This window comes from Blastomyces dermatitidis (assembly GCF_000003525.1).
Source record: "Blastomyces dermatitidis ER-3 genomic scaffold supercont1.6, whole genome shotgun sequence".
NCBI lineage: Eukaryota > Fungi > Ascomycota > Eurotiomycetes > Onygenales > Ajellomycetaceae > Blastomyces > Blastomyces dermatitidis.
This window is the reverse complement of record NW_025544779.1, coordinates 1,847,386-1,873,674: the sequence shown is the minus strand read 5'-3', so window position 1 is coordinate 1,873,674 and position 26,289 is coordinate 1,847,386. Positions and strand designations below refer to the sequence as shown.

Below are 26,289 nucleotides of genomic sequence, written 5' to 3'. Positions count from 1 at the left end.
GTAATGAGATCAATCAAATTGATAATAAGATCATCAAATATTCTAGTTCTGGTTCCAGACACGGTCACACAGTCAGTCTAAATTCTCACATCAAGTTAGTCTCATATCTCATATTGTTGTAAGGCAGATTGATTATCAACTTCATCTATACATATGCCTTTCTCTATCTTATTCAGATTATCTATCCCCCTGATTTGCATTCACAATTGTCATACCATCACCATTATTGTCATCAAGCTCTTATATTTTCAAGATTGAAATCAAAATGGGTGTATGGAACAGGCGGCTGATATCAAAGACCTCACTTTTTATTATTATTGGAGTTCAAAATAACTGTACAAGCGGCGGCAGCGGCAGTGGCAGCTGCAGCTGCTTATTACAGTGATGGATTATTATTATATCCATTACCCGGCATACAAGAGGTTTTCAATTAGATGAATACAATATTTTCAAGGCCTATGCCACAGCAGCGCCGCATCGTGTCATCTATGCCTATATAGGAAGGTCGTGCGTACTAAATATTTCATGCGACTTGGCGCTGCAGGATCCCTCCATTACAGTTCTGTAAGCTGTAGCCATTTACTCAGCTATATACATATTATCCTTGTTAAAAGCTCAAACACAGTTGCCCATTGGCAAGTCATCCCAAAAACTACAAAGCATGCATCTAGCCTCCCAGCAAGGTCCAGACTCAAAACAGATAATGTCTATACATCGAAGACGCGGCGGCGGCTCTTTTAGCCCACCTGGAACAGGCGACGTGGGCGGACGTTGACCCCGGCGCTGCAAGGAGTCTGGATATTTCAACTTATGTGGACGAAGATTGAAAGCAGGGAACCAGATCTGTTGCAGATCGACATTTGTACTATTCACGCCACCCAAGAGGTTCCTCATATGATTCTTGTCCTGTTCCTTAAGGGGAGATTTCTCGATCAGTTCCTCAATTTCATCGCTGCTAAGAAGTAAATAGTCGATGACGGTGCCATTTCTGTTGTACATGCGGTAAACGCCATCGTCACCGAGGTGGCCGAAGCCCAGTGGGTCTGTGTTTAAGATTTTCAAAAGGTCGTACACGTCGCCATCCTTCATTGAAGCGGAAGGGTATCGTCAATGCATGCTTTAACATAAAAGGTGACTGGAAGAATTGGCAATGGGAGAGGGCAGCATCACTCACTTTCCCTCTAGGTTTATGGCCGTGGTCATGTTTATGCTTATTGGAGACATCCACGTCACGTTTATGGGAGACACCGTCAGCAACAACGCACATGGCGAGGCTGAGGGCGAGGCCGAGGCCGAGAGAGGGGACGGAGAAGTGCATCTTCCTGTTTGAGATCAGCTGCCAACTTGTTTGAAAATTGGGGTTTTTAATTTATTCAAGATGGACTTCTGAGCCGAGCTTCACTCACGAACAGGATGGCCGAAAACTTCCTGCCTTTATATGTTGATATCGAGTTGCCGCAGGGTAGCGTAGCTCGATATGGTGGACTCTTCATAAGGTTCAGAGTCCCCCTCCTCTGCTTCCTTGGGTTTCTGGCCTCCCGCCTTCTGTCTATCTCTTTTTTTCTTCTTCTTTTTTCTTTTGTTTCTCACCTCCATTCTCCTTCTCTATTTCTTCTTTTTCCGTTTCGTGGTGATAATTCGATAGTCACCCAGACAGATAGACAATGGCAAGAACGAAAGAGTCGAGAAGAGGGTCTAGGAGATATCATAAGCAGGGTCTCCGGTCCCCAGCATACATTTTGCCTCCGCAAACTGGAGATCCTCCACGGAAAGCTGGATCTGGGAAACATGCATCGGCGATTCTCGCCTCAGCCCCAAGAGGAAGTAAATCAATCAGTTGCATTCATTCAAAAAGTAAAAAAGTAAGAGCTTCTGGAGCAGGTTCTCCTTCCCTGGAGAATCATACTGCATTCCCACGTCTAAATATCCGTAAATCCGATACCATTCAGCTCCACCGTTTCTGCTGCTCCTGGTTCCCTTTAATCCCTTTCGCCCCGGGTTATCCTCATAACTCGGAGTGGGTGTATGTAGTTGTCATTGTGCAACGGCTCAACTAATACCATGGTGAGAGATTTCTACCATGTAACTATCCCGGCAGGCACCATCCGCTGTGTGGGAACGGAAAGTTAGGAACTTGTATAACGTGAAACGTTGTCGGGTTCCAGCCTGAGATAACTTCTTCCCCGCAAAAGCCGCACAGACGCGGTAACTTACTGCACTGGAACCACGGAGTACATCCGCTGTAGCCGACCCAGGCCAAACCTTAATTGTTTCCCCAAGGTTGAGCCGCACGCGACTCCTCGTATCACGAAACTCCTCCACACGAACAAGCCTTGAAATCCCCATGTTTCTCCCTGGGTACTTTTACCTTACGCCAATAAAATGAATCGCTAACGCAAACAGGTTACCACTCTAATATTTGCATCCACATGGCCAACAGGTCCTTAACGTCCGCAAACACCGCTACCTCTTCGATCGAAACCCTGCCCAATGAACTTCTCAACCATGTGCTCTCCTATCTCTCCTCAGGCCCTCCTCCGTCTGCAGGGAAGCTGCGTCAAATTCCAGCGCACAACATCACATCGTCCACAACTATAGATCTAAAAAATGTTTCGCGAACCTCGTCCCGCTTTCGAGCCCTCGCGCGCCCTTTCCTCTTCACCCACACCCACCACGAGCTACGGGACCAGGAACGCTTCCTCGACTTCCTACGAAGACATGAGCTTGCCCCCCATGTACGATCAGTCTTGGTGTCTGTGCGTTCGATATTCCCCGGCAGCGAGAAACCGCTGTGGTGGGTGCGGTTGCTAGAAGAGGTTGATCCTCGCCATCTCACTGTCATAGCACCTCCCTATATGTTCGCGCACATGGCTCTCTGCCGCCTGGAAAGCGTGCATTCCTGGGCCTTCGATTTGCCACTTCAAACTATGCAGTTCCACCAACCAGAGCCAGCTCAGCGGCGGGCCTATTCTCCGAAACCAGGGCCCGATGGAACCCTCTTCAACGCTCGACCGTGGACGGAAATCCTATTCAACGAAGGCTCTTCTCTGAGGGCATATAGCAATTACGAATATTATCTTCTCCGTGTCCCTTCAATCATGGAACACTGGGGTTCTGTCGATCCTCTCCAATCCAAGGAGCTCCCCTACCCCGTTGGGGCAATCTCGCGCCTGACCTCATTCCATTATATCGCTGTGTTCCCTTTCTACAATCACACAAATCTGGTCTTGAAGGTTATACGTAACATGTCGAACTTACGTCATTTAAGCTTCCAGCTTGCACCGCAACCTACCAGCACCATCTTCGAGGATGAGCAGCGGGCAGGAACCCTGGATCCCAACGACCCGTGGATGGAGCTGGATACAAGCTATTCCCTAATTTCGCACTCAGTCAGATACCTGGGCGTGCAGGGCAAGCTTGTTGAGTTTAAGTGTTTTGATTTTGATCTTGAAGCTCTGAGGGATAATCTAGTTTCTAGAATCGGGTCGAATTTGAAAGGAAAGTGGACGTACGATGGAGGCGGGCTGTGGGTGAAAATATAGAAATCAATCCGCACCGTCCCTACGATGATTGGTTTAACGACTTGCTTTACATCTTTACGTTAGGACGTTGGTGTAACGCGGTGGTAGACCTAGTATCATCTTTCCTTTCGCATTGTTTCAGTCATTTGCGGGAGTTTCATACGGGCAATGGGCTGGTCCTTTTATGTATCAGGATTCATACTGAGTGTCATTATTCTTTCTTCTTCTTGAATGTCGCATTATTACACCTATAGTAATCATTTGTTTGCGTTCGTCAAAACATTTACCTTCTATTTGTATTTTCCTACTTGAATCATTACAGTACCGTATCGAGCAATGGCGGAGTAAAGAAATTGCATTTCAACCCCTTTGAGTGAGGGCTTTTAGTACCAATACATGCATAACCGCCTTTGGAATGACCACCTAGGTCTCGAGCCAATCATAGCTTACCAAGGCTTGGGCGAAGGGCTTTTGGTCATGGCTCCTGTTTAACTCCCACTCAACTCGTGGTTATGCCGTAGGGAGCACTGCCCAACTGGAAAGCTTGAAGAAGATGGCAACCGTAGTAACTGGAGGGAGAACGCTAATGGAAGCTAGCAACATATCCAAATGATAAGCCATATCGTGGATGGTAGACGGGTCATGTTATAGTCCAGCTCTAAAATGCAATCGCTATATAGCTAAGATAAAAAAGCTTCCTTTGATCATACTAGCCCAAATAAATCCCCGAACCAATAAAGAAATTCTATAAGCTGAGTTTTATATGCATCAATTCGTAAATCTATTTTAACCGGGTTCAACTTTGCGAATCCGACTGCTCCCCCTGCATCAACTGCTGCCGTTCATCCGCCGTCATCTCACTCTTCGCAGCATTAACCCTCACAAAAAAGATCATAATTAACAACGACGCAACCGCGCATCCAACCTGAAACCAAAACACAACTCTATAACTCTCTAATTTGCCCCAGTGCGCCGTGTGCACCTGCGCTATATCCGCCAACCCAAGAAGAAACGCAATGCTCAAGTGTAGCACTGAATTAATCACAGCGCCAGCCAGCCCCTGCCGCTTGGCGGGCTGACTTGTCGTTATGAAGATATTCGTGATGTTGAAGGTGATATCGATACCTAGCGTAGCGCCGACCATGGAGGGGAACACAAAGGCCCAGTATGACGCTCCCTCAGGCATGACAGCGAAGAGAACGCCGGTTCCGACCCACCCGATGCCGGAGATTATAAGCAACACTGTTCCTGAGATGATGTGGAGGAAGAGCGCGCAGAGGATGGGGAAGATAAATCCGCCGACGACCATGGGGACGCACCAGGCGACTACCTGCATAGGGCTTGCTCCCATGATATTGACCATGCTAAATAGACGTGATGATTAGAGGTAATGCAACATAAAAGGGGAAATGACTGTATGCACTTACTATAGGGTTCCGTAAAGGAGGTAAACGCCTAAACACCCGTAGAAAAATAGGAGAGAAACGACCAATGGCTTCATGTACGGAGCATCGAAAATATCAAATGGTAACAGTGGCGACTTAGCAACCCATCCCTCGACATAAACAGCTAGTCCGAGAAGAATACTACCGATGATGAAACAGACGTACACATAGGGTGTCCGCCAGCCGTCAGGAGCATGCGCGCTATCCGTAATGGCGAAGACAGTCAATGTCAAGCCAGGAACGATAAGCGCCGCACCCATATAATCCATCTTGATACCTTGTTTCCGTGCCTCAGCCGTATCGGACGGGATGGTCAAGAACGAGGAAACGGCTGTGATAGCTGCAAGAATCGCACCGATCCAAAAATACCACCCCCATGAAAGGAACTGCGCCGAGACGCCGGAGCAAAAGATCCCAATGAAAAATCCAATAACTGCACACGTGCCGTAAATGCTAAATACCATATTCTTTCTTGGGCCCGGTCTGTAAACTTTTGCAAGTAGCATCATGCTCGACGGAAGGTATGCAGCTGGGCCGATTCCTTGCAGTGTGCGGCAGAAGATCAACATCAAGCGGTTTTTAGAGAATCCGGCAACTACAGACCAGACAAATAGCCATGCCATGCCAAAGACGTAGACTGGGTAGCCGCCAATCATATCGGCAATTCGACCAAATATCAGCAACGTCGCGGCTACTACAAGTGAGAACGCACTTGCAGGCCAGATAGCGGACGACTCAGTAATATTCAACTCCTTAACCAGAGATGGCAACACTACGTTGAAGCCGGAGATGAAATATTCCTAATATATGTGGACGGGGAGTTTAGTAGGGATTCCAGGACAGGGAGTTCTGCAAGCCACAGCTAGCATACGTATATGCTGAAGAATTCAAAGCTTAAAAGTAGGAAAGAGAGAATAAAATAGGGGCCAGCTCTTACCGCAAGGACCTGGGACATGGAAATTGAAAACACGAACGCTGTCTCAGTCCAAGCATTTTTGAAGGCAGCTGGACGCTCCCGTCCCAACCGCTCAATATCACGCTCTGACAGCAGCTCGGCCTGTGCAGGTTGGTGTTGTCCATCAGGAATAGGCATTCGGACATTGGATTCTATAGCAGCAGGAGGTTTGGGAGCTTCATCCTTGGCGCCAACAGCTTGCGCATTCTGCTTGTTCCAAAGCTTCCATCCGAATTTCTTGCTCTTGGGATGCCATGCGACGCCCGGCTCAACTGTTGTCGAGTTGCCGTGAGGAATGTCAGCGCTGGTATCCAATGTTGTCATGACTATTGCGAAATAGGGTAATCTGTATATCAACAATATAACAAATATTGAAACATTAAATGGAGATAAAAATGCGTATGTGATCTGATGTGGCAATGAGTTTAAAAAAATACTCAACATGGAAAAAATAAAATAAATAAATAATAAAAATAAGTGCTAAATATTCGTCGTCCCATATGAGCACTCCATACCCGACAGCAACAATGCAACGGATTAAGATGCGACGGCAATGTCAAATCAACGTTGTTTAGCGGAAATATCTATGATGAAACTCGTCCCCCGTTGGACAAAGCCCTCTGCATGCAGAATCTCGAGGGAAATTTTTCTATATCGATATCGAGTGACAGACGAACAAACCAAGCACTGGCACGGTGAGAAAAACGCCATGCCAGTGAAATAGTCCGCACCCCACCTAGATTCCTTTAAGGTGTCAAAACTGGCGAACAGGACGTCATGTCTCTTCTAGCTGCACCCCATTTTTCCCATTTCCGCTTGGTTGTTAGCTCGGTAACTAACTAACTACTCAAGCGCGGGGTGGAGGCGGTAGAGGCGAAAAATGAACAGGTCTAAACCCAGGTGGGTTCACCGCAGTTCGATCACGGCAAGGTTTCAGCTCCGGGAAGGAATTTATGGGCATGAATTTTGTATTTTCGGGGCCACATTCAGTTTTTGCTTCTGTTAAAAACGTGGTAATATATGTCCATGCTGGATAGATTCTTTCTGCCGTGTCTTTTGCCGAGTGAGGAATCAGCACGTACCGACCTCGGGACTCCGAACGGGCCGAAAGGTGATATTAGTCATCGCTCTGGCTATGCCCAATGGGGAAGGAATAACCACTTCTGGCCCACTCACAGCTTGGGTTTTCCTGTTAGAGCCGTGTCACTGGTGGATATCAGAGTGGAACTGCAGCTATACAACAGGTCATGATATTACTGATTCTTGAGTAGAAGAACTAGCTATGAAAGGAGAGAAGGGAATATAAGATTACTATGACCTGTGTGAGTCATGTGATAATCATGTGATGATGCTCTAAGCTCTAGCAGTCTTACACTCTACCTCTTCATCTCTCTCATATCTAGACTGACCGTGTGATCATGTCTGAGACCAGGATCAAACTTTACAGTTGTTATATTGTCTAAAAGCATTACTTCTGATCATGATTTATATTAGACTAATCACTGAGATCATGAATTTCATATTTAATCTCATTTAATCTGATCTTATACATTTCTTGATATGAATTCTGCTGAGACTGACTATTAAAAAAACATATAAAGTGACTATATATCAGATCTTAAAATGAAATCATGACTTGAAAAAAATAAGAAAGTAATCTCATTTAATCTCATTTAGTTTCATTCTTGATATAAAGTTACTATTTTTAGACATTTTAAGGTTTTTTTTAGACTATTTTTAATTTTTTAAAAAGTAACACTTTTTGATAATACTTAAATGAGATTTAAAGTCATTTAAAGTAATAAAAATAATTTAAATTGAGAAGTGAAAATTATGATCTGTAAGAAATCCCGCTTCTTATGAATTCTTTACCTCTATTTCTATCTCTTATGTAATCAATAGAGCTAGCAGCTCTTGACTATATACAACTATATAGACTGAAGTTCACAAATACTATTTATAACTCAGCTTGAATACTATTATATATTTGATTTCTACATTTTATCTTTCTATTATAAATACTTCTAGTAGTTAACAGTATATGTTACATCAAGCTGTAAACATCTGAATAATTATCTGTAAGCACTTATTCTTACATTTCAAGCTCAGTCAGTCAGCAACTGTCTATTATAACTGAAAGAACTAGAAACTTATATACTTCAATTTCTATGAACTTTACTGCAGATACTCAGAAGCAGTTATCTGAATTATGAATAACTCTTATAAAAGAAGTCTCAGAGAACTTATTAATTACTTATAAAACATTATTTTCTGTATCTGTGACAGAGAAACTCTTTGAACTTATAAATAAATTAATCTTAGTAAAGAATATTCTTGAGCATCTCTCACAGAATTAAGCTATTTTTTTACAAGAAATACTTACTATCTGTAAACACTCTTAAACTGAGTCTCTAGACATGATTTTCAGAGATACTTATAAACTGAAAAGAAACTTTCTTAAGCTGTAATCACTTAAGATCACTTATTGAATCACAATCTATAAAAGCTTTTGCAAGTTTGTATTTGAAATTGACTCACAAGCTCAACTATGTGATATAAAAGATGAAGAAGCTATTATCTATATAATAACAGATCTCTATTACACTGAAGTCAAGAACTGACTGAATTATCTAGAGAATGATTATAAGAGATCTCACTAATCTATTCTCAAGATCTATTTAGAGAATAAGTTAAGAGACTTTATAAGCTGAACAGAGAATATCTGAGCTGTGATTATTAATATTAGAAAAAGAGATGAGAAATCTGATGAAGACTACTTATAATACTTTATGAAATTATGACATGAATTAAAGTCTGTGAAAACAGAGCTCTGAAATAAGACCTGAATAATGATGTTTATAAAGAGACTGAATAAAGACATGCAGAACAAGCTCATTGAATAAGACTCTAAGTTTTTAACTCTGAAGAAACTGATAACTCTTATTCACTGCTTATAAATCACTGTGAGAGTTACAGATCTGTGAAGAGCAGATTATTAACTGACTCTGTAAGAGTCAGAACAACAGAGAACAGATTTATCAGAAAAAGATAATAAGATATAGAGAGATTTATATCTGACTACTGAGTAGAGAGAGAGAGCTTCATAAGCTCTTATGAATAGAGTGTATAATAGAGAGATTAAGAAAAAGAGACTCTGCTTTATCTATTCTAAATCAGAATATCTTCATATAAACTATCTGAATAAATTAAAATAGAAATTTGAGAAGTTATAAACAGAGTCAGTAACAGTCTTCTTAAGAGTCTTGAAGCTGATACCTGAATCTGTTACTTCTCTGATAAAAATGCTTACTTATGAGAAAAGACTATGTCATGATACTACTGCTCTGTAAGTATGAAAAGTATTAATAAACTCAGAATCTCAGGTCACTGTGATGTTTCTAAAGCTCATGAAGTGAATAAGCTGAAAGATGAAGACTGAGAATCTGCTCTTATAATAAGCAGAGTGTAAGAACTCAGATCTGAGAACTGAGAGACTTATAAGAGTTATCTTTGAATTACAAGATCTCTCTGAAATCTGAAGAAGATTTACAGAAACTGTGATTATCACAGATATCACAGATAACATGTACTTGAGACTTGTATAACTTCAAAGACACAATTTATACATAGCTGTTTATAAGTCAGGTTTATACTTCTGATCAGTGTTGACAGACTCACTTATAGAGATAGAATCAGTTAATGTTACAGAGTTGATTAGAGAAGACAAGCTTATCTATATAATAACTTTATAAGTGTCTGAGAATCTCATAGTCATGAAAACTGAGCTTCAGATATCAGAGAAATATCAAGATCTCACAGAGATGTTCAGCTTAGTAAAGGCAGCTGAGCTTTCTTCTCACTATAAGAAGAATCTAATAATAGATTTAATAGAAGAGTAGAAACTCTTCTGAGAATTAATCTATAAGCTCTTTTATTATAAGACAGAGGTCTTACAGATCTATGTAAAGAAGAATCTGAAGAATAACTGCATCTAATCTTTATAGATCTCTGTGAAAGTCTCTGTAACATAGCAGAACTGAAGCAGTGACTAGTCAGTAGCGTTATGTAGAGGTGATTGTTGAGAAGCTGTATAAGTGAGCTTAACTATCTTGCTTGAATAGCAAGCTCATAGGCTACAGAGTTATTGTGAGAATATCATAGATATGATACTTAGTATACTAAGAAAATTGTATAAGACACACAGTAACTCTTGTATATATTTCAGTAGAAGAAAAACAAATCACTGACTTCTTTAATAAGAAGTCAGTATCTAGCTATTCTATATAGATAATAAGCAGATACTCTTCTCTCATTTCATAAGTAAGAATAGTCAGAGTAATACCTCAGCAGCATCTTATTACTAAGAAAGAGTAATCTGCTAATCTTATATAGAAGTGAGATTCTTATATTTATCAATCAGATCTTTCTATAATATATCTGAATAATATTATAGAGTGATTGAAAACTAGTTCAGACAGAATAAAATTATTCATATGAAAGTAATAAGCTATGTGAAATTATAACAGAGTCTTGATATAGTCAGAAGTATGATAATACTCTTCTCTTTAAGAGTATAGTTCTGATACTCTTAAGATTATCAGATTAGAAATTATCTTTGTTATATAGTAACAGTTGTTAACTGATTAACAGTGTATATACTATATAAAGAAATAGATGAGTTATTCTGCTGACTGTGTAGATCTTTCTTTTCTCATCATTATTTAAATTAAATATGTGATAAGTGAGTTTCTTATATATCAATTTAAAATGTGAAAAATGTAGTTAATAAGTGACTTACAGATCTTTTAATATATTTTATTCTATATATAAAATTCTCTGTAAAAGTGATATATTTTTAGAGACAAAGTTAACAGTAGTGACAGAATTTTTTAAAAAGATCTCTTTCTCTGTGAAACATTTTTCTTTCTTCTCTCTCAATTGTAACAGTGAGTGTATGAGAGTATCATTCTTGAAGAATAATCAAGAACTTATTCTGATATTTTCTAGTGAGTAAACATCTTTATGATGTGACTGCAGTCTCTGTAACTGTTAAGAAAGCTAGATTAAAGGCAGAGACAGTGTCAATAAGCTGTGAAAGCATCACTTTCATTGCCACATCTTCTTCTCCTTCTGCATCTCTTGCAGCTGTGATAGTAGTAGCTGTACCTTGCAGTGAGGTGTTATTCCTTCTGCCAGCTGATTTGTTTGTATCCAGTTCATTCTCTGCCTCTTTCACTGCTGTTGCAACGCTGTCTCTCTTCTCAATCAATACAGTGACATATGATTCTGTGTGATCATTCAGAGAGAACTCTGAAGAGAGCTTGATTTCAGAGACAGTGACTCTGAGAAGCTCAATCTATAGTTTCTCTTCTGTGATATATCTGAGCTCTGCTCAGAATGCTTCTGAATTAAGTCTACAGAGTCTCACAGTTTCTTTATCTTCTCTCTGTGAGAAGGCTTCAGTGTGATCTCTGATCAGCACTGCTACTTATCTGCACTGTGTTAAGCAGCTGAAGAAGAGAGAGATCTTATATACTCACTTCTTCTCTCACTTCTATTATTTCTATTATATCTGTAATAATAACTTTTATCTCTCTGTAAGTATTATCTACTCTACAAGAAGATATTATATTAGCTCTGATAAGAAGCTCAGATGCTTAAGTAGTACAGAGTAAGAATCTCAGAGCTTCAAGTGTTGATAAATTCTATCAAGACTGAAGAGATCTCTCTTACTTATCTATAAAAGAAGATGAAAGTGTGAATCTCTGAGATAAAAAAACATCTCAGAATAACTGATTTTAAGAAGAGATCAGTCAGTGTCACTATTAAAAACACTGTAGAGATTAATTACTAATTAAAGAGAATCTTACTTCAATTAAAGTAGATGACTGAGATGCTTTATAAGTTAATAAGTTAATATTTTATATATTTCTCATGCTCTTCTGCAGTGCTGCAGTGCTAACTTCTTAGCAGATAAAGATATCAGTATCAGAGACTTTAACAGTGAAGAATGAGTTTAATAAGAGTATGATTATTAATAAGTAGATTCTGAGATTTCTTCTTTTTACTTTTTCAGCAGGCTGCAGTCTCACTAGAATAGCAGCAGTTCACAGATTAATAATATTAATCTTTTTTATTAATTTTAAATATCTCTTTTCTCTAATTACTTCAGAAATTTTATACTTGTATAGTCTTATTAAACTTCTAAAAAATTCTTTAAGAGAAAATAGAAGAAGAGTGCTACAGAGTCTATAAGATATTAACTCATTATTATAAGATTATCTCTAAAAAATTCTTTGAAAAAAATAAGAAATCTTAAACAGTATTTCTTACTCAATATCTCTGATATATAATAGAGTAGTCTCTACTAGCTGTCTTATAGCTTACAATCTCTTTCTCAGTATTTTTCAAATATTTAAGTAATTCTTATGAATTCTCTGACAATGAATATTATTCTTATTTAATAAGATATTGAAGCTTATTATAATATATTCACTTATTCAATATTTTCTTTATAAAATATTCAGTATCATTCTTAATCTTAATATTATCTGACTGAGACAGCTTTATCTCAGAGCATTACTTATAGAGCTTTAAATAGAAAATATAAAAAATAGAATGAATTGATTTCAATTCTGTGAGTAATTTTAACTTATATATCTGCTTACTTATTACTCTTATTACTGAGAAAGATTCTAGTCATCACTCACTGAGCTTCTTATACAGTCTTATTATCTTGATATTCTTTGCTGAAAGTAGTACTTGATTCTCTATTAAGAACTTCATTAGAAGATGTTTTTAATTATAGTATTTTATCTACTACTTCTGAGTATAGTAGATGCTTTTCACTATCTTCTTATAAATTTTATTTAAAAGTTTCAATCTCACTTTTACTTCTGACACTGAGAGATACTTTATTCTCTATATCTGTCTAACATTCTGACTGTCTATTCTTCTCTTTGAAATGTTATTCATGACATGACTGAGTAATAAAGAATTATATTCATAATAAGTATAGAAAGAAGATATCTTTAAGATTACATTCTTTACATTGTTATATATAAATTCAGTGATCAGAAGATGTTTAAGTTAATCATTCTGATAATATAAATAGAATACTTAAAGATGCTATTCTAGTATCTGATTCTGATATTCAGTCTGATTATTGATCTGTGAATGAAATACAGTACTGAGAAGATATCTTATTATAAGATGATAGTAAAAAGTCAATCAGTATTTACTAATAAAGAGAGATTCTCAATCTGTTATCAATAATTTTAAAGCACTGTGATTACAAATGATAATATCTAAAAACAGATCAGTTAATTCAGAGACTTTAATCTTTTTATAAGTAGAAATATATCTGATTATCTTTGTAAAGTAGTTAACAATGACTAAAATTGAGTTATATTCTTTAACTCTTATTAACTTTAGTAGATTAACTATGAAATTCATTAATAGATTCTGTTATAAGTTCTTTGAAACAGGCAGTGATATTAACTTATTATATTACTTATACTGTGAGATCTTTATTCTTTAACAGATATTATAAGTTTTAATATACTCTTTGACATCTGTCTGAAGCTTGTCTTAAATATATTTATCTTTTAAAAGCTTCTCAGTCTTCTCTAATCTGAAGTATTCTGTATGAGAATTATTATAATTAATTCTCAATAACTTCTGATGCACTGCTCTGCTATAAGAGATGAAGACTGAATTATTCAGCAGTAGAAGTTCATATTCTTCTAGTTATCAGTGACTTGATTTCTTAGCAGTATTATCTTGCTCAGAGTCTGTCTCTTTCAAGTTTAAACTGAACTCTTTCTTCTTTAACTTCTAAATTCAAGCTGCAGTAAAGATATCTCTCTTCTATAATTTATCAATGAATTTCAAAAGTAGTCAGATTGAAAGATTGTAGATCATTTCATTCTTTATCAATTCAATGATTATAAGATATAATATGAGAAGCTTATAATCTTCAGTATCAGTTCTCTGCAGAGATTCAGGTTTTCTTTCATCTTCTATACTGAGTTATACAGCTGTCTCTTCAGCACTGTTTCTGAGCTTCAGAGAATCTTAACTCTCTACAGCTAGCTTCTTCTGCAGTAATGATAGAGATTCTCTTATAGAATTCTTCTCTGTATCAATAATATTATAATTGAGCTATCTAAATAGTGTATTGATGAGATTAAGCTGATCTGAATAATATCAGATATAGAAATTATACTCTGAAAGCAGCTCTACTCATCTGACTTGATATTCTGTCAAACTCTTTATTATCAAGAAGTAATACAGATTTATATAATCAGTGAGAACTTACACTGAATACTTACTACTTCAAAGATAATATCATCAGATCTTAAAGAATTTAACAATTGTTAATATCTTTTAATTATGAATATTATATCTTCTCTGTGTGAGTAATAACTTCTTAAAGAAGAAGATCACTGATCTCTATTTACAGTGTTTTATAGACTCTATGAAAAAGTCTTCTCTCACAGATAATTCATTATCTATTTTCTCAGAGATGATTATTCTCTGATTCTTTCAACATTGAAAGATCTCTAATATTAACTGTGAAAAGATTTCACAGACTTCATTCTTAGATACATCAGTCTTTTACTGACTGAGTAAGTCAGAATTAAAGTGATTCAGTATCATGACATCTGTGAAAGCTTGTTTTAATTCTACAAATGCCTGTGTGATGTCTTGAATGAGAATAAATGATCTCATTTTTCTGTCTTTCACACTTCTCTTTAACAGATCTGTAAGAGGGGCAGTAATTCATGAATATGTATAGATAAATTGTCTGTAGAAATTCATAAATTCTAGAAACATCTGCATCTTGTAATATATTCACAGCACTGATCAGTTCTCAATGATGAAGACTCAGCTTCTATTCATTGAAATGTTATTCATCTCAATAATATAATCTAAGAAATCAATCTTCTGTATGTAGAATAAGCATTTTTCAGTGTTTGTATAGAGTTAATACTATCTCAAGTGACTCAATACTTTTTGAATATGAATATCATGTTCTTTCTCTGATTTTAAGAAGATTAAAATGTTGTTCAGATATACTATACAGAAGACATTGATAAGATCTCACAGTATCTCATTTATATAGATCTGAAAGATGACTGAAGTGTTACAAATATTAAAAGATAAAACAAGATATTCAAAATTATCATACTTAGTATGAAAAGTTATTTTTCAAATGTTATCTTTATTAACTCTGATTCTATAATAGATATTCTGTATATCAATCTTTGAGAACATCTTTGCTTCAGATAATCAATCAATCATCTTATTAATTAATAGTAATGAATAGTGATTCTTAACTATTATCTTGTTAAGGCCTCTGTAGTCTACACATAGATGTAGTCTATCATTCTTCTTGAGTATAAAGAGTATAGATGTCTCTACTGAACTCTTTAATAAATATATTCAGTTCTTTAATTGCACTTCTTTAAGATATTTATATAGAATATTCAATTCCTTTATAGATAAGTTGTAAAGAAGCTTATACAGTACTGTTATATTATCTTTAAGATGAATCTTATATTATATCTTAATATCAGAAAACTTCACTACTTCTCTTTTTAAAAAGACATTCTTAAAATCTGTAAAGAGATATTGTGTACATTCATCTTCAATGACAAATACTGCTACTAATCTTATAGTAAGAATGATGACTTCTTTATCTATTCTCAAGTCTTAATCATCTGCTATACAGTATATTGACTCAATCTTTTTCTCAAGATTCTTCTGATGAAACTCTTCAGATTTCTCTATCACTGTCTCTTTATTAGTGAGATAATATCATCACATCTGAGTGACTCAGTCAATGAGAGAATTGTTTTCTCTTAATTACAGAAGATTTAAAATGACATTCTTATCTATAATATTAACTGTGTGAAGAAGTAGACTGCTTTTCTTAGAGATTTCTTCTGAGTCTGTGATCACACACTTTGCTTAGATTATATCAAAACAGTGATATTTCATTTCATCAGTAAATTTCATATAATCTGATAAATCTATCTTCTTTCAACTCTTCATTAAAGAAAAGAAATAGAATATGAAGTTAATATTCACTCTAAAGTCAAGTAGACATCTCACTGATATCTTCTTATTCAGAGTATATATTGTGATTATAATATGAACTTAGAGATATAAGAATTATTAATTCTTCATTTCTTTCTCTTCTTTATCTTCTATGAATACATTTGTCAGAAGAGAAGTTAACTTTAAGAAGATATCTTCTCAGTTTCTTTTCTTCTTTAACTTCTTATAATCACTGATATAGTAATTATCAGCTCTGCAGTTAAAATAGAGATCTTTATTAAATTTTTTTAATATTTCTTCACAGTGAGTAAAGAATCAGAATACTTGAAATTCTTCTTTACTTTCTTTGTACTGAAGCTGTCACAGCACTGTTTAGATTTCATTATTAATTACTTAGAAGAGATCTTATTAGTCTTTTTCTTCAAGAATTAATTATTCAAATAGATTCAGAAAGTCAGGTTGATAAGCTCAGTATAATTAATTAATGAACTCTGATACTGTGATATCATTATCTGCATTTTATAAGTCAGCTTTATAAGATAAAGCTGTATTTTTAATTAATTCAAATTATCAGTTAATTTCTCTCAATATTCTTCAAATCTTATATTGAAATTGAAAGAATTCTCATTATTTTATTAATATAATAAGTTAAATCACTGCACTGTTATGAAGCTGTAATTGCAGTGATCTTTGATTTGATTTAGTAGAAAGTTCTTGAATTCTTTCTAAGTTATAACAGTATTGATATGCTCAAGCTCTCTCTTCTTAATAACTCAAGTAGTCACAGAGATGTTTTCAAAAAGGTTGACAGTGTATATTACTTATATCTTATAAGTATTATACTGACTTGAGTTAAGGTAGAATTTTCATTCAAGAATGCAGATAAAGCTGTGAAATTCAGATAAGATGTTTCTCTTATATCTCAGAGAATCTCTGATCTTAATTTCTCTATCTTCATGATAGATGTAGATGTGTAGAGGCTGTCATGATGACAGAGCAGTTGAAAAGCTCATATCAAAATATGCAGCAGATTCAGAAATCTCGGATTTCTGCTGAAATAGAGATGTATACACTCTAGAGAATGATGTAGTATTTTCTTCAGAGAGTGAAATCAGGTCAGTTTCAGTACAGATGCATGAGATTATATTGATTTATTAGAGCTTAACTGATTCAAACTTATAATCAGATTAAGTAATTTAAATTGTAATATAACAGAACTGAAGTAATGACTAGTTAGTGATATTATATAGAAGTGATTATTGAGAAGCTGTATAAGTGAGCTTAACTATCTTACTTAAATAGTGAGCTCATAGACTACAGAGTTATTATGAGAATATCACAGATATGATACTTAGTATACTAAGAAGATTGTATGAAACATGCAGTAACTCTTATATATATTTCAGTAGAAGAAAACAAATTACTGACTTCTTTGATAAGAAGTCAGCATCTAGCTATTCTATATAGATAATGAGTAAATACTCTTCTTTCATTTCATGAGTGAGAATAGCTGAAGTGATACCTCAGCAGTGCCTTATTGCTAAGAAAGAGTAATCTGCTGACCTTATATAGAAGCGGGGTTCTCATATTCATCAATCGGATCTTTCTATGATATATCCGAATGATGTCATAGAGTGGTTGGAAACCGGTTTGAATAGGATGAAATCATCCGCATGAAAGCAATGAGCCGTGTGAAATCGCAACAGGGCCTTGGCGCGGCCGGGAGCGTGACAGTCTCTGTGATATTCATGAAGAAGAAGAATGAAGATCTCAGATTGTGTGTAGACTATCATAATCTGAACTTTAAGATAATAAAGAGTCACTATTCTCTGCCTCTGATTGAGAATATAATCAACTATCTCACAGAAGCTGTTATATTCACACAACTGAATATGATTAATATATATACATAGCTGTGAATACAGTCTGAGAATGAATAAAAGACTGTCTTTAGAACTGTACTGAGATTATTTAAATATCTAGTGATGTCTTTTGATCTGACTAATACTCTCACAGTATTTCAGTCTTTTATTAATAAAACACTTTATATATATCTGAATGTCTTTGTGATAATATATCTGAATAATGTGATAATGTACTTTATGAAGAAGAAAGAATATACTGAGCATGTGCAAAGTGTGTTGAAGATCTTAGATAAGACAGAACTGTATATTAAGCTTATAAAGTACAACTTCAGTGTCTGCTGAATTAATTTCCTAGAATATGTAATCACTGTAGATGATATTCAGATGAAATCTTCATAGATTGAGACTATTCTATCATAATCAGAGCTAACTAGTATTCATAAGATTCAGATCTTTCTGAGCTTTGTGAATTTCTATAGACAGTTTATCTTTATATTTATGAGAATCTTCTTAGCTCTTACAGACATACTGAAAGATGAAAATAAGAAGAAGTCATCTTATAAATAGAGAATGAAAAGATTGTTAAGAAGAAAAAACTATAAGAACTTTCTTATCTCAGAAGCTCACAGAGTCTTTGTAAGATTGAAACAGATATTTACAGATATAGTGATACTATTTCACTTTAATCTCTTACTCTTAATCAGATTGAAGATAGATGTCTTCTTCTTTGTAATTTCAGAAATAGTCTTATAACTACAGTCAAATAAAAACTGAGTTTCAGTGATCTTTTTCTTACAGAAGATACAACTCATAGAGATTAACTATAACATTCATGATCAGAAGCTTCTTATAATAGTGAAATTCTTTCATCACTGATATTACTACTTTGAGAATCTTATGATAGTGATTACTATTAGAACTGATCATAATAGCTTATAACAGTTTACTTCAATCAAGAAACTCTTACAGTGATAGATTTAGTGAGCTCAGAGACTGAGTAGATTCTAATTCAAGATAGAATATATTAAGAGAACTAAGAACTCAGTGAATAGACTCTCTTACAGATCAGACTATGTTAAGAAGATTAGAGTAATAGATATAGAGAAACTAGAGAAGACAGAAAAGCTTTATAAGATGCTTAGACTAAGTGTTATAAAGAGATTGACTGAAGAGTCTCTCAATCTCTTATAAGAGAAGAAAGAGAAGAGAGAAGAGAAGTCTGTACAACTACTTTCTATAACACTGAGAGTCAACACTCTGAGAATCTCTGTGAGAATTCTTGAAGAGAGTATCTATAATCTAAAGAGTTTACAGGCTTTGAGAAGTATCACAGAAGATCTGATATAAGAAGAAACAGAGTATAAGTCTTTATAAGATCTTCTATTTAGATTGTCTGAACTGTAACTGAAGAATGAATATACTCAGTATATTCAGAAACTACTCACAGCAGAAATCAATTCTGCAGAAATAAAGAATTGAAGAGACTTAAATAATCTCTTGTAAAGAGAGAGCTGAATTTATATACCTGTGAATAAGTTTCTATGTATAGAACTTATTAAAAGATATTATAACTCTTCTCTAACAGATCATTTTACAGATACTAGAACTTATAAGTTGTTTATAAGAAAATACTTCTGACTGAAGATGTAAGAACTTGTAAAGAAGATAGTGAATTCTTATACTGTTTATCAGAATTCACAGATAGTGTGATTCAGACTATATAAAGAACTTACTTCTCTACTCATTCTATGAGAATCTTAAGAATAGCTAGAAATGAATACTCTTGTGAGTCTCTCTGAAAGCAAGAACATATATAATATCTGCTTTGACAGTGTGCTGATGATAGTGAATTACTTTATCAAGATAACACACTTTATACTCACTCACAAGAACTTGAAGTCAAAGAATTTAACTTATATCTTTACCTGTGATGTGATCTGATTGTATGAGTTATCTGTGAATATTATCTTAGATAGAGAATTAATCTTCATAGAAGAGTTCTGATCTGATCTGATAACTATACTGAAGATCTTATGAGATCTAAGCATGACTTTTTATCAACAGATAGATGATTAGATAGAACATCTGATAAGTATATTAAAACAGTATCTGCAGTGCTTTGTCAATTATAATCAGAATGACTGAGTGTATTAATTATCACTCACAGAGTTTATATATAACAACTCAAAACATATCAGTATAGGTAAAACTCTCTTTAAAATACTCACTGAGACTCATCTGCAGATGATCTTGATAAACTCATAAGAGTACACTATAGAGTGTGATAATATCTGTGAACAGGCTGAGAGAATTCAGAAGATTCAGGAGAAAGTCTGTAAATTCTTGAGAAAGACTCAAGAGTATCAGAAGAGATACTATGACTTCAAGTACATTGTAAAGAGTTTTAAGAAAGATGATAGAGTCTGACTGAGTCTAGAAAACATTATCATATAGAGATCTAGTAAGAAGCTGAATCTCTTGCAGACAGAGTCTTATAAGATTATAAAGAAAGTTAGCTTACAGTTCTATAGATTAAAACTATTATCTGAGTTGTAGATATATAATATTTTTCATGTCTCTTTACTCTGTGAATATAAGAAATACTCAGAAGAGAACTCTGTGACTCATCACTCTATTCATGAAGTACTAGAGAGTGAAAGAGAATATCAGATTAAAGAAATTATTGACTTAGAGAAGCAAGATTATAAGCTCTGATTCAAGGTTCAGTGATAAGAGTATTCTGATAAGATGAATAAGTTCACTTGAGAATCATCTGAGTAGATAAGACATCTACAGAAGCTGAGACATGACTTTCATACTGTGAATTCTAATAAGTCAGAATAATGCAGTCTTCACTAAGAATCTGATTATAATAAAGATATTAACACTGTCATTTGTAAACTCTAGTCTATAAGATAATGAGTTTCTACTGAGATGAACAGTCTGTGATATATATAAGAAAAGAAGAAATTATATTCTTATTAAAGCTAAAAAAAATAAGAAAATAAACAGAGCTATGAACACAATTTAGAGATTAATAAAGAAAAAACAAAGAAAATTCACACTCACATTCTCAATATCTATGATATCTAATTTTCTCACAACTATCAATTTCTCTCTTCAAAGAAGCAGAGAGTATCATATCTGTGATACAGACAATTGTTATATTTGACATGAAAGTCATTAGAAATGCACAGACTTCAGAGAAGTCAGATATCAGAGTAGACTGACTGCTGAGACTATGAATTTCACATTTGATCTCATTTGATCTGGTTTCATACATTTCTTGGCGTGAATCCCGCTGAGACTAGCTATCAAAAAAACATGTAAAGTGACTATATATCAGATCTTAAAATGAAATCATGACTTGAAAAAAATGAGAAAGTGATCTCATTTGATCTCATTTAGTTTCATTCTTGGCATAAAGTTACTATTTTTAGACATTTTAAGATTTTTTTTAGACTATTTTTAATTTTTTAAAAAGTAACGCTTTTTGGTAACACTCAAATGAGATTTAAAGTCATTTAAAGCAATAAAAATAATTTAAATTGAGAAGTGAAAATCATAGTCTCATTTGAAAAATGTGACAAGAGTAGACAGTAAGTCTCACTGAGACAGTATGAAATCACTATCTAATGTTAAAACTGTGTAATGGGATCAGTTGAATTGATAATAAGACTATCAAAAAATCTGGTCCTGGTTTCAGACACGGTCACACGGTCAGTCTATATCAGAGTGTGTGCAGTTGCAGTAGAGTCTTGAAGACTGACTATCTGTATATATGATTAGATATCTCTTATGAAGCTGTATCTACTTTCTCAGTTATACTGAAGTATTCAGCCTGAAAACAATTGAGACATAGAGAGAGAGCTTATCTGCTTAGATTAACTTCTGTCATGAATTCATGACATTTACATTGTCTTCATTACCTGAATTTTGCAGGTACTCAGAGACTTATCTCTCATTGACAATGAGATTACAGAAATGCTCTGCAGCATGAGAATCATTGATGAGAAATCTAGGCATATTTACATATATCTGATCAGAGATTGTGTGAGCAGAAGAAGAGTGATTATAGGCCTGCAGAGCTGCAGAAGACACTGATAACACAGAGAGCTTTACAAGAACTGTTAGCTAGAGTCTGTAAGAAATTACTTATGAGAAGACTTACAGTAAAGAGAGAGACTGCACTGCTCAGAGTCAGAGACTGATCTGAAACAGGCATGAGATTGACTGCTGGCCTGAAGATCAGATGCAGTGACAGAACTGAGAGAGATGATGACACAGTTATAAGTGATGATATCTCTGCTTCATCAGCTGATAAAAAGTGATCAGAGAAGTCATGAAGACACTTATAAGAAGCTCAGTGATGATCAGACATTATTATGAAGATGTTAAAATTAAAAAATTTTTATTCTTGAAAAGTTCTTGAATTAATATGCAGATATTGTTAGAAACACTCTCTCTCTATTATCTGAGTGAAAACACTTTATAAATGAATAAGAATACTCACAGTTTATGAGAATAAGAGCTGTTACAGAAAAAAGAGAAAAGAAGATAAGATTCTATGAACAGATCTGAGATATTTATACTACTCTAGAGAGGTTTGCTTATACTGTGAGTGATCTCACAGAACAGCTAGATCACTCTAGTAAATAAGAGTGATTATGAATCACAGGCCTGAATCTTTCTATATGACTATAAAGAGTGATTATAGACTGCAGATATCTTGATTCTACAATTCTATAAAGTTAATAAAAGAATGAAAAATTTCTCACAATTCTACAGTGTCAAAGAACAATGATTCATAAGAATGAGTGAAAGATTAACTCATAAATGCTTCTCTTTAATAAGAGTGATCTCACAGAGAGTGATTCATCTGTGAGATGAATCTGTGTGATAATTACATAAGAATCTTATAAAAATGATTGAGAGTTAACTGAAACTCTTCTATATGAAAGATGCAAGATAAATCTGTATAATAGTCAGAGAAGAATCTGTAGATTACAAAGAATCTCACAGAATAAGAAACTGAGTAACAGACTCTTTTCTCTTCATAATAATAAGAGATTTTTCCTCACTGAGATTTTTTATAGATGTGAAGAGTTTTTAGTGAGTATCACTGCAGTGCTGAGCTGATTCTATGAAGTTACTCAGTGAAAGACTTCACAGATGAAGCCTTAGAGAGGAAAGAGTATATAAGAAATCTCACTTCTTACAGATTCTTTATCTCTATTTCTATCTCTCATATAATTAATAGAGCTAGTGGCTCTTGACTATATACAACTATATAGACTGAAGTTCATGAATACTATTCATAACTCAGCTTGAATGCTATTATACATTTGATCTCTATATTTTATCTTTCTACTGCGAATACTTCTAGTAGTTAACAGTATATATCACACCAAGCTGCAAACACCTGAATAATCGCCTGCGAGCACTTATTCTTACATGATCTCATTTGAAAAATATGATAAGAGTAGACAGTAAGTCTCACTGAGACAGTATAAAACTACTATTTAATGTTAAAATCATGTAATAAGATCAGTCAAATTGATAATAAGACTATTAAAAAATCTGATTCTGGTCTCAGACACAGTCACATAGTCAGTCTAGTTTATATTCATTATATTGATCTTAAATCACATTATTTTAAATATTAAAGATCTCAGATTCACTTTTCAAATAAAATTCTAGTCTTAAATAAAGAATATATTTAAATTCTTAGTTATATTTTCATTCTGATCTCATTATTAAGAATGATATTAAATAAGACTATAAAATCATTTCTTACTTATATAATATTATAACATAGTACTTATTTATTGAGAATTTAATAGAGAGTATTATTAAATTGTGGTTCGGAAGAACGTACGACTGTCGGATAATAACGCGGCCGCTTCCGAACTACTAGCGTACGCGTATGAATGTAAAGAAGGGGCTCTAGCGGCCACTAATTAATTTTAGCGTACGAGATTCAATATATAAGAAGCCGGCGTACGCCTGTAATTATATGCTGGCTTAAGCAACCTTTGAATCACATCTGATAGCATGTCTAAAAACTGGTGAGAAGTGCAGGCTCCTCCAGAGTGTGATAATTCCATCTATGAAGTGATTCATAGTTATCATGCCAGTGTGGTTCTAGAATGTCTCAAAAGATAGTGTATGAAGAGCAGTGAGTGAAAGAGCATCTGATTGATACTGCTTTGCTTGTTGAAGAAAAACTTCATGCTCAGGTGAATGCCACATATGAGATGTGAATGAATGAGATGTGAGAAAGAGAATGAGAGTGATGAACCAGATTCAAAGAAGTCTGCTCCCTACTCAAAAGAAGAATAAAAAGAGAGAGTGATCATCACCAGAGTTGTATGATGATAACAGAAATCATATAATGATATAATGATACAGCAATATAACAATAGACATTGTACAATCAATGAGAAAACCACTGAAATGAATACCTTCTCTAACTGATATAAATAACACCCTTCTCTGCTATCTGAATCAGAAGATATGCAGAACCTCTCAGAGAGATTACTTAAAGCAGTAAGAAAAGTGACTGAGACAGTCAAATCAGAATTGAAGCTCTGTACATGTATGAGGATTCTAAATGAAATCAAGACCTTGTATACACAGTGGCAGGCTGAGGCAGAAGTCAAACAACAATTGGCATTTGCTGCAGATTAAGCATTCACTATGAAGAGCTTCACTGATGCAATCATCATTATTAATAAGAATAGAGAAAACCAGATCTTAGACCTGCAGCAGGAGATTGAATGTTTATACAGATAGATAACTATACTGAACCTGAAGATTTTATTACAATTATTCACAATCTCTTCAGAAGTGTATATATTATCAGAGATTACTGTGCAGAATGAGAATCTGAGTATGAAATACATCAAGCTGAGAGATCTGCTGAAGTCATTAAGCTTCAATGATGACTGAAAAAATGATGCTGCAATCAGCTGACTAAGTCAGATATGATCATATTATCAGATTGAATATGAACTCATAGACAGACAGTCAATGAAATTTCAACAAGTCTTAAGATCTGCTGCATTTCTACATGAAAAAGCAAAGTCATTATAAATGACTGATGAAAAGATGAATCTCACAGACTCAGAGCAATACTCATTCTCATAAACATGAAATGAGTTTTTCAAATAAATCTTACACAACTTTGAGAAAGTGAATATGTGAGATAAGTATTATAAACACTTCACTGAGTGTAGATAAGTGAGTGATCTTATATCATACTTCACACACTTCAGCTTACACTATCTCATATTGAATGAAGAGCTTTCAACATCTTTCTGTTTACAGATCTTCATTCATAATCTTACATCTGAGTTGAGAGTGAAATGAAAATGCTTAATCTCACAGTCAGACACAGTGAAGAAAGTATACAATATTCTCATTATACAGGAACAAGTGAGTCAATTGCAACAGAAAATACAGCAATCAAGTATATCTCAGCAGAGAACAGATAATCAGACTTCTATGACACAAGTCACACACTCAGATACAATGAATCTAGATCTGAATGTCATTGCTAAAGCACTGAATCTCTTAAAAAAGAAATCCTCTGAATGAAAATCTTAATATTACAAACATCAAGCTTGCTTCAACTGCAGATGTTAAAATCATAATACAAAAGATTACACTCAGTGTGCACAGTCAAAAGAAGTAAGAAAGTCAAAAAACTAGCAGAATCAGTGAGCTCAGAGACACTCACTGATATTCTATTAAAAGTCTTCAAAGTGAAAGAGATGCTTATATTAGATGACTCTCTGAATTCTGTAAATGTAAAGAAGAAGCAGACTTCTGAATGAAATGCAGATGAGAATGAAGTGAATACTCATCTCAATGTCTTAAGACCTGAAATGTTAATGTATAGAAGGCACTTGAGTAAGAATTGAGAGATGACTGTAAAAGTGTTAGCAGATATAGAAGCTTCTATGCAATATATTAATAATTATATAATTCAAAGATTGAAAGAGGTTCACTGAGTGAAGAATTCTCAATGTATAAGATTATCTGATAACTGATATTTGATATCACCTGCAAGAGTAAGAGTTTCCTTGCACTTTGAAGAATGATCTTGCTATATTTGGGCATAAGAGCTGCAGAATGTGAAATATAACTTTATTCTCAGACTTGATTAATTTCAAAGATTCAATCTGCAGATTCAATGATATACATGTCATATACAGTTGATCAATAGAAAGAAAATGATTCATATAATTCTATCAACTGATATGAGAAGGACATTTCACATCTCTGATATAGAAGAGTTAAATCTGCTTACATATCAATAAGCAAAGAGAACAATTCACAAGACCTCATCTGAAAGCATTCTGTATGTCATACAGAACTCAGAAGTGAAGAAAACCAAGATAAAGAATATGTGAGAGAATAAGTGTATGAAGAAG

The 26,289-nt window shown here is 34.6% G+C and overlaps 3 protein-coding genes across 4 annotated transcripts; 1 reads left to right on the top strand and 2 right to left on the bottom strand.

The window, feature by feature from the left end:
• Window positions 1-256: 256 nt before the first annotated feature.
• BDCG_06054 lies at window positions 257-2,196 on the bottom strand. 2 transcript variants are annotated; one of them, XM_045421776.1, is made up of 3 exons: window positions 1,407-2,196; window positions 1,175-1,322; window positions 257-1,083 (listed from the first exon to the last, which is right to left on the bottom strand). In XM_045421776.1, exons 2-3 carry the CDS (start codon window positions 1,316-1,318, stop codon window positions 616-618), a joined length of 612 nt encoding a protein of 203 aa, XP_045281516.1. In that variant the 5' UTR covers window positions 1,319-1,322; window positions 1,407-2,196; the 3' UTR covers window positions 257-615. The 2 variants fall into 2 exon arrangements, with proteins under 2 accessions (XP_045281516.1, XP_045281515.1); XM_045421775.1 differs by having other exon boundaries at window positions 1,175-2,196.
• Window positions 2,197-2,217: 21 nt separating this feature from the next.
• BDCG_06053 (F-box domain-containing protein) lies at window positions 2,218-4,278 on the top strand. Its single transcript, XM_045421774.1, has one exon. It carries the CDS (start codon window positions 2,430-2,432, stop codon window positions 3,540-3,542), a length of 1,113 nt encoding a protein of 370 aa, XP_045277571.1. The 5' UTR covers window positions 2,218-2,429; the 3' UTR covers window positions 3,543-4,278.
• On the bottom strand, window positions 3,833-7,228 carry BDCG_06052 (MFS multidrug transporter). The gene is made up of 3 exons (XM_045421773.1): window positions 5,904-7,228; window positions 4,949-5,766; window positions 3,833-4,885 (listed from the first exon to the last, which is right to left on the bottom strand). Exons 1-3 carry the CDS (start codon window positions 6,363-6,365, stop codon window positions 4,318-4,320), a joined length of 1,848 nt encoding a protein of 615 aa, XP_045277570.1. The 5' UTR covers window positions 6,366-7,228; the 3' UTR covers window positions 3,833-4,317.
• Between the last annotated feature and the right edge of the window lie 19,061 nt (window positions 7,229-26,289).

Coding starts and splice junctions, on each gene's coding strand:
- BDCG_06053 (XM_045421774.1), top strand. CDS start 2,430: ATGGCCAACAGGTCCTTAACGTCCGCAAACACCGCTACCTCTTCGATC.
- BDCG_06054 (XM_045421775.1), bottom strand. CDS start 1,318: ATGCACTTCTCCGTCCCCTCTCTCGGCCTCGGCCTCGCCCTCAGCCTC. Junction 1,084..1,174: donor GCCATAAACCTAGAGGGAAA/GTGAGTGATGCT, acceptor GCTTCAATGAAG/GATGGCGACGTGTACGACCT.
- BDCG_06052 (XM_045421773.1), bottom strand. CDS start 6,365: ATGTTGAGTATTTTTTTAAACTCATTGCCACATCAGATCACATACGCA. Junction 5,767..5,903: donor CCATGTCCCAGGTCCTTGCG/GTAAGAGCTGGC, acceptor CACATATATTAG/GAATATTTCATCTCCGGCTT. Junction 4,886..4,948: donor CTCCTTTACGGAACCCTATA/GTAAGTGCATAC, acceptor ACGTCTATTTAG/CATGGTCAATATCATGGGAG.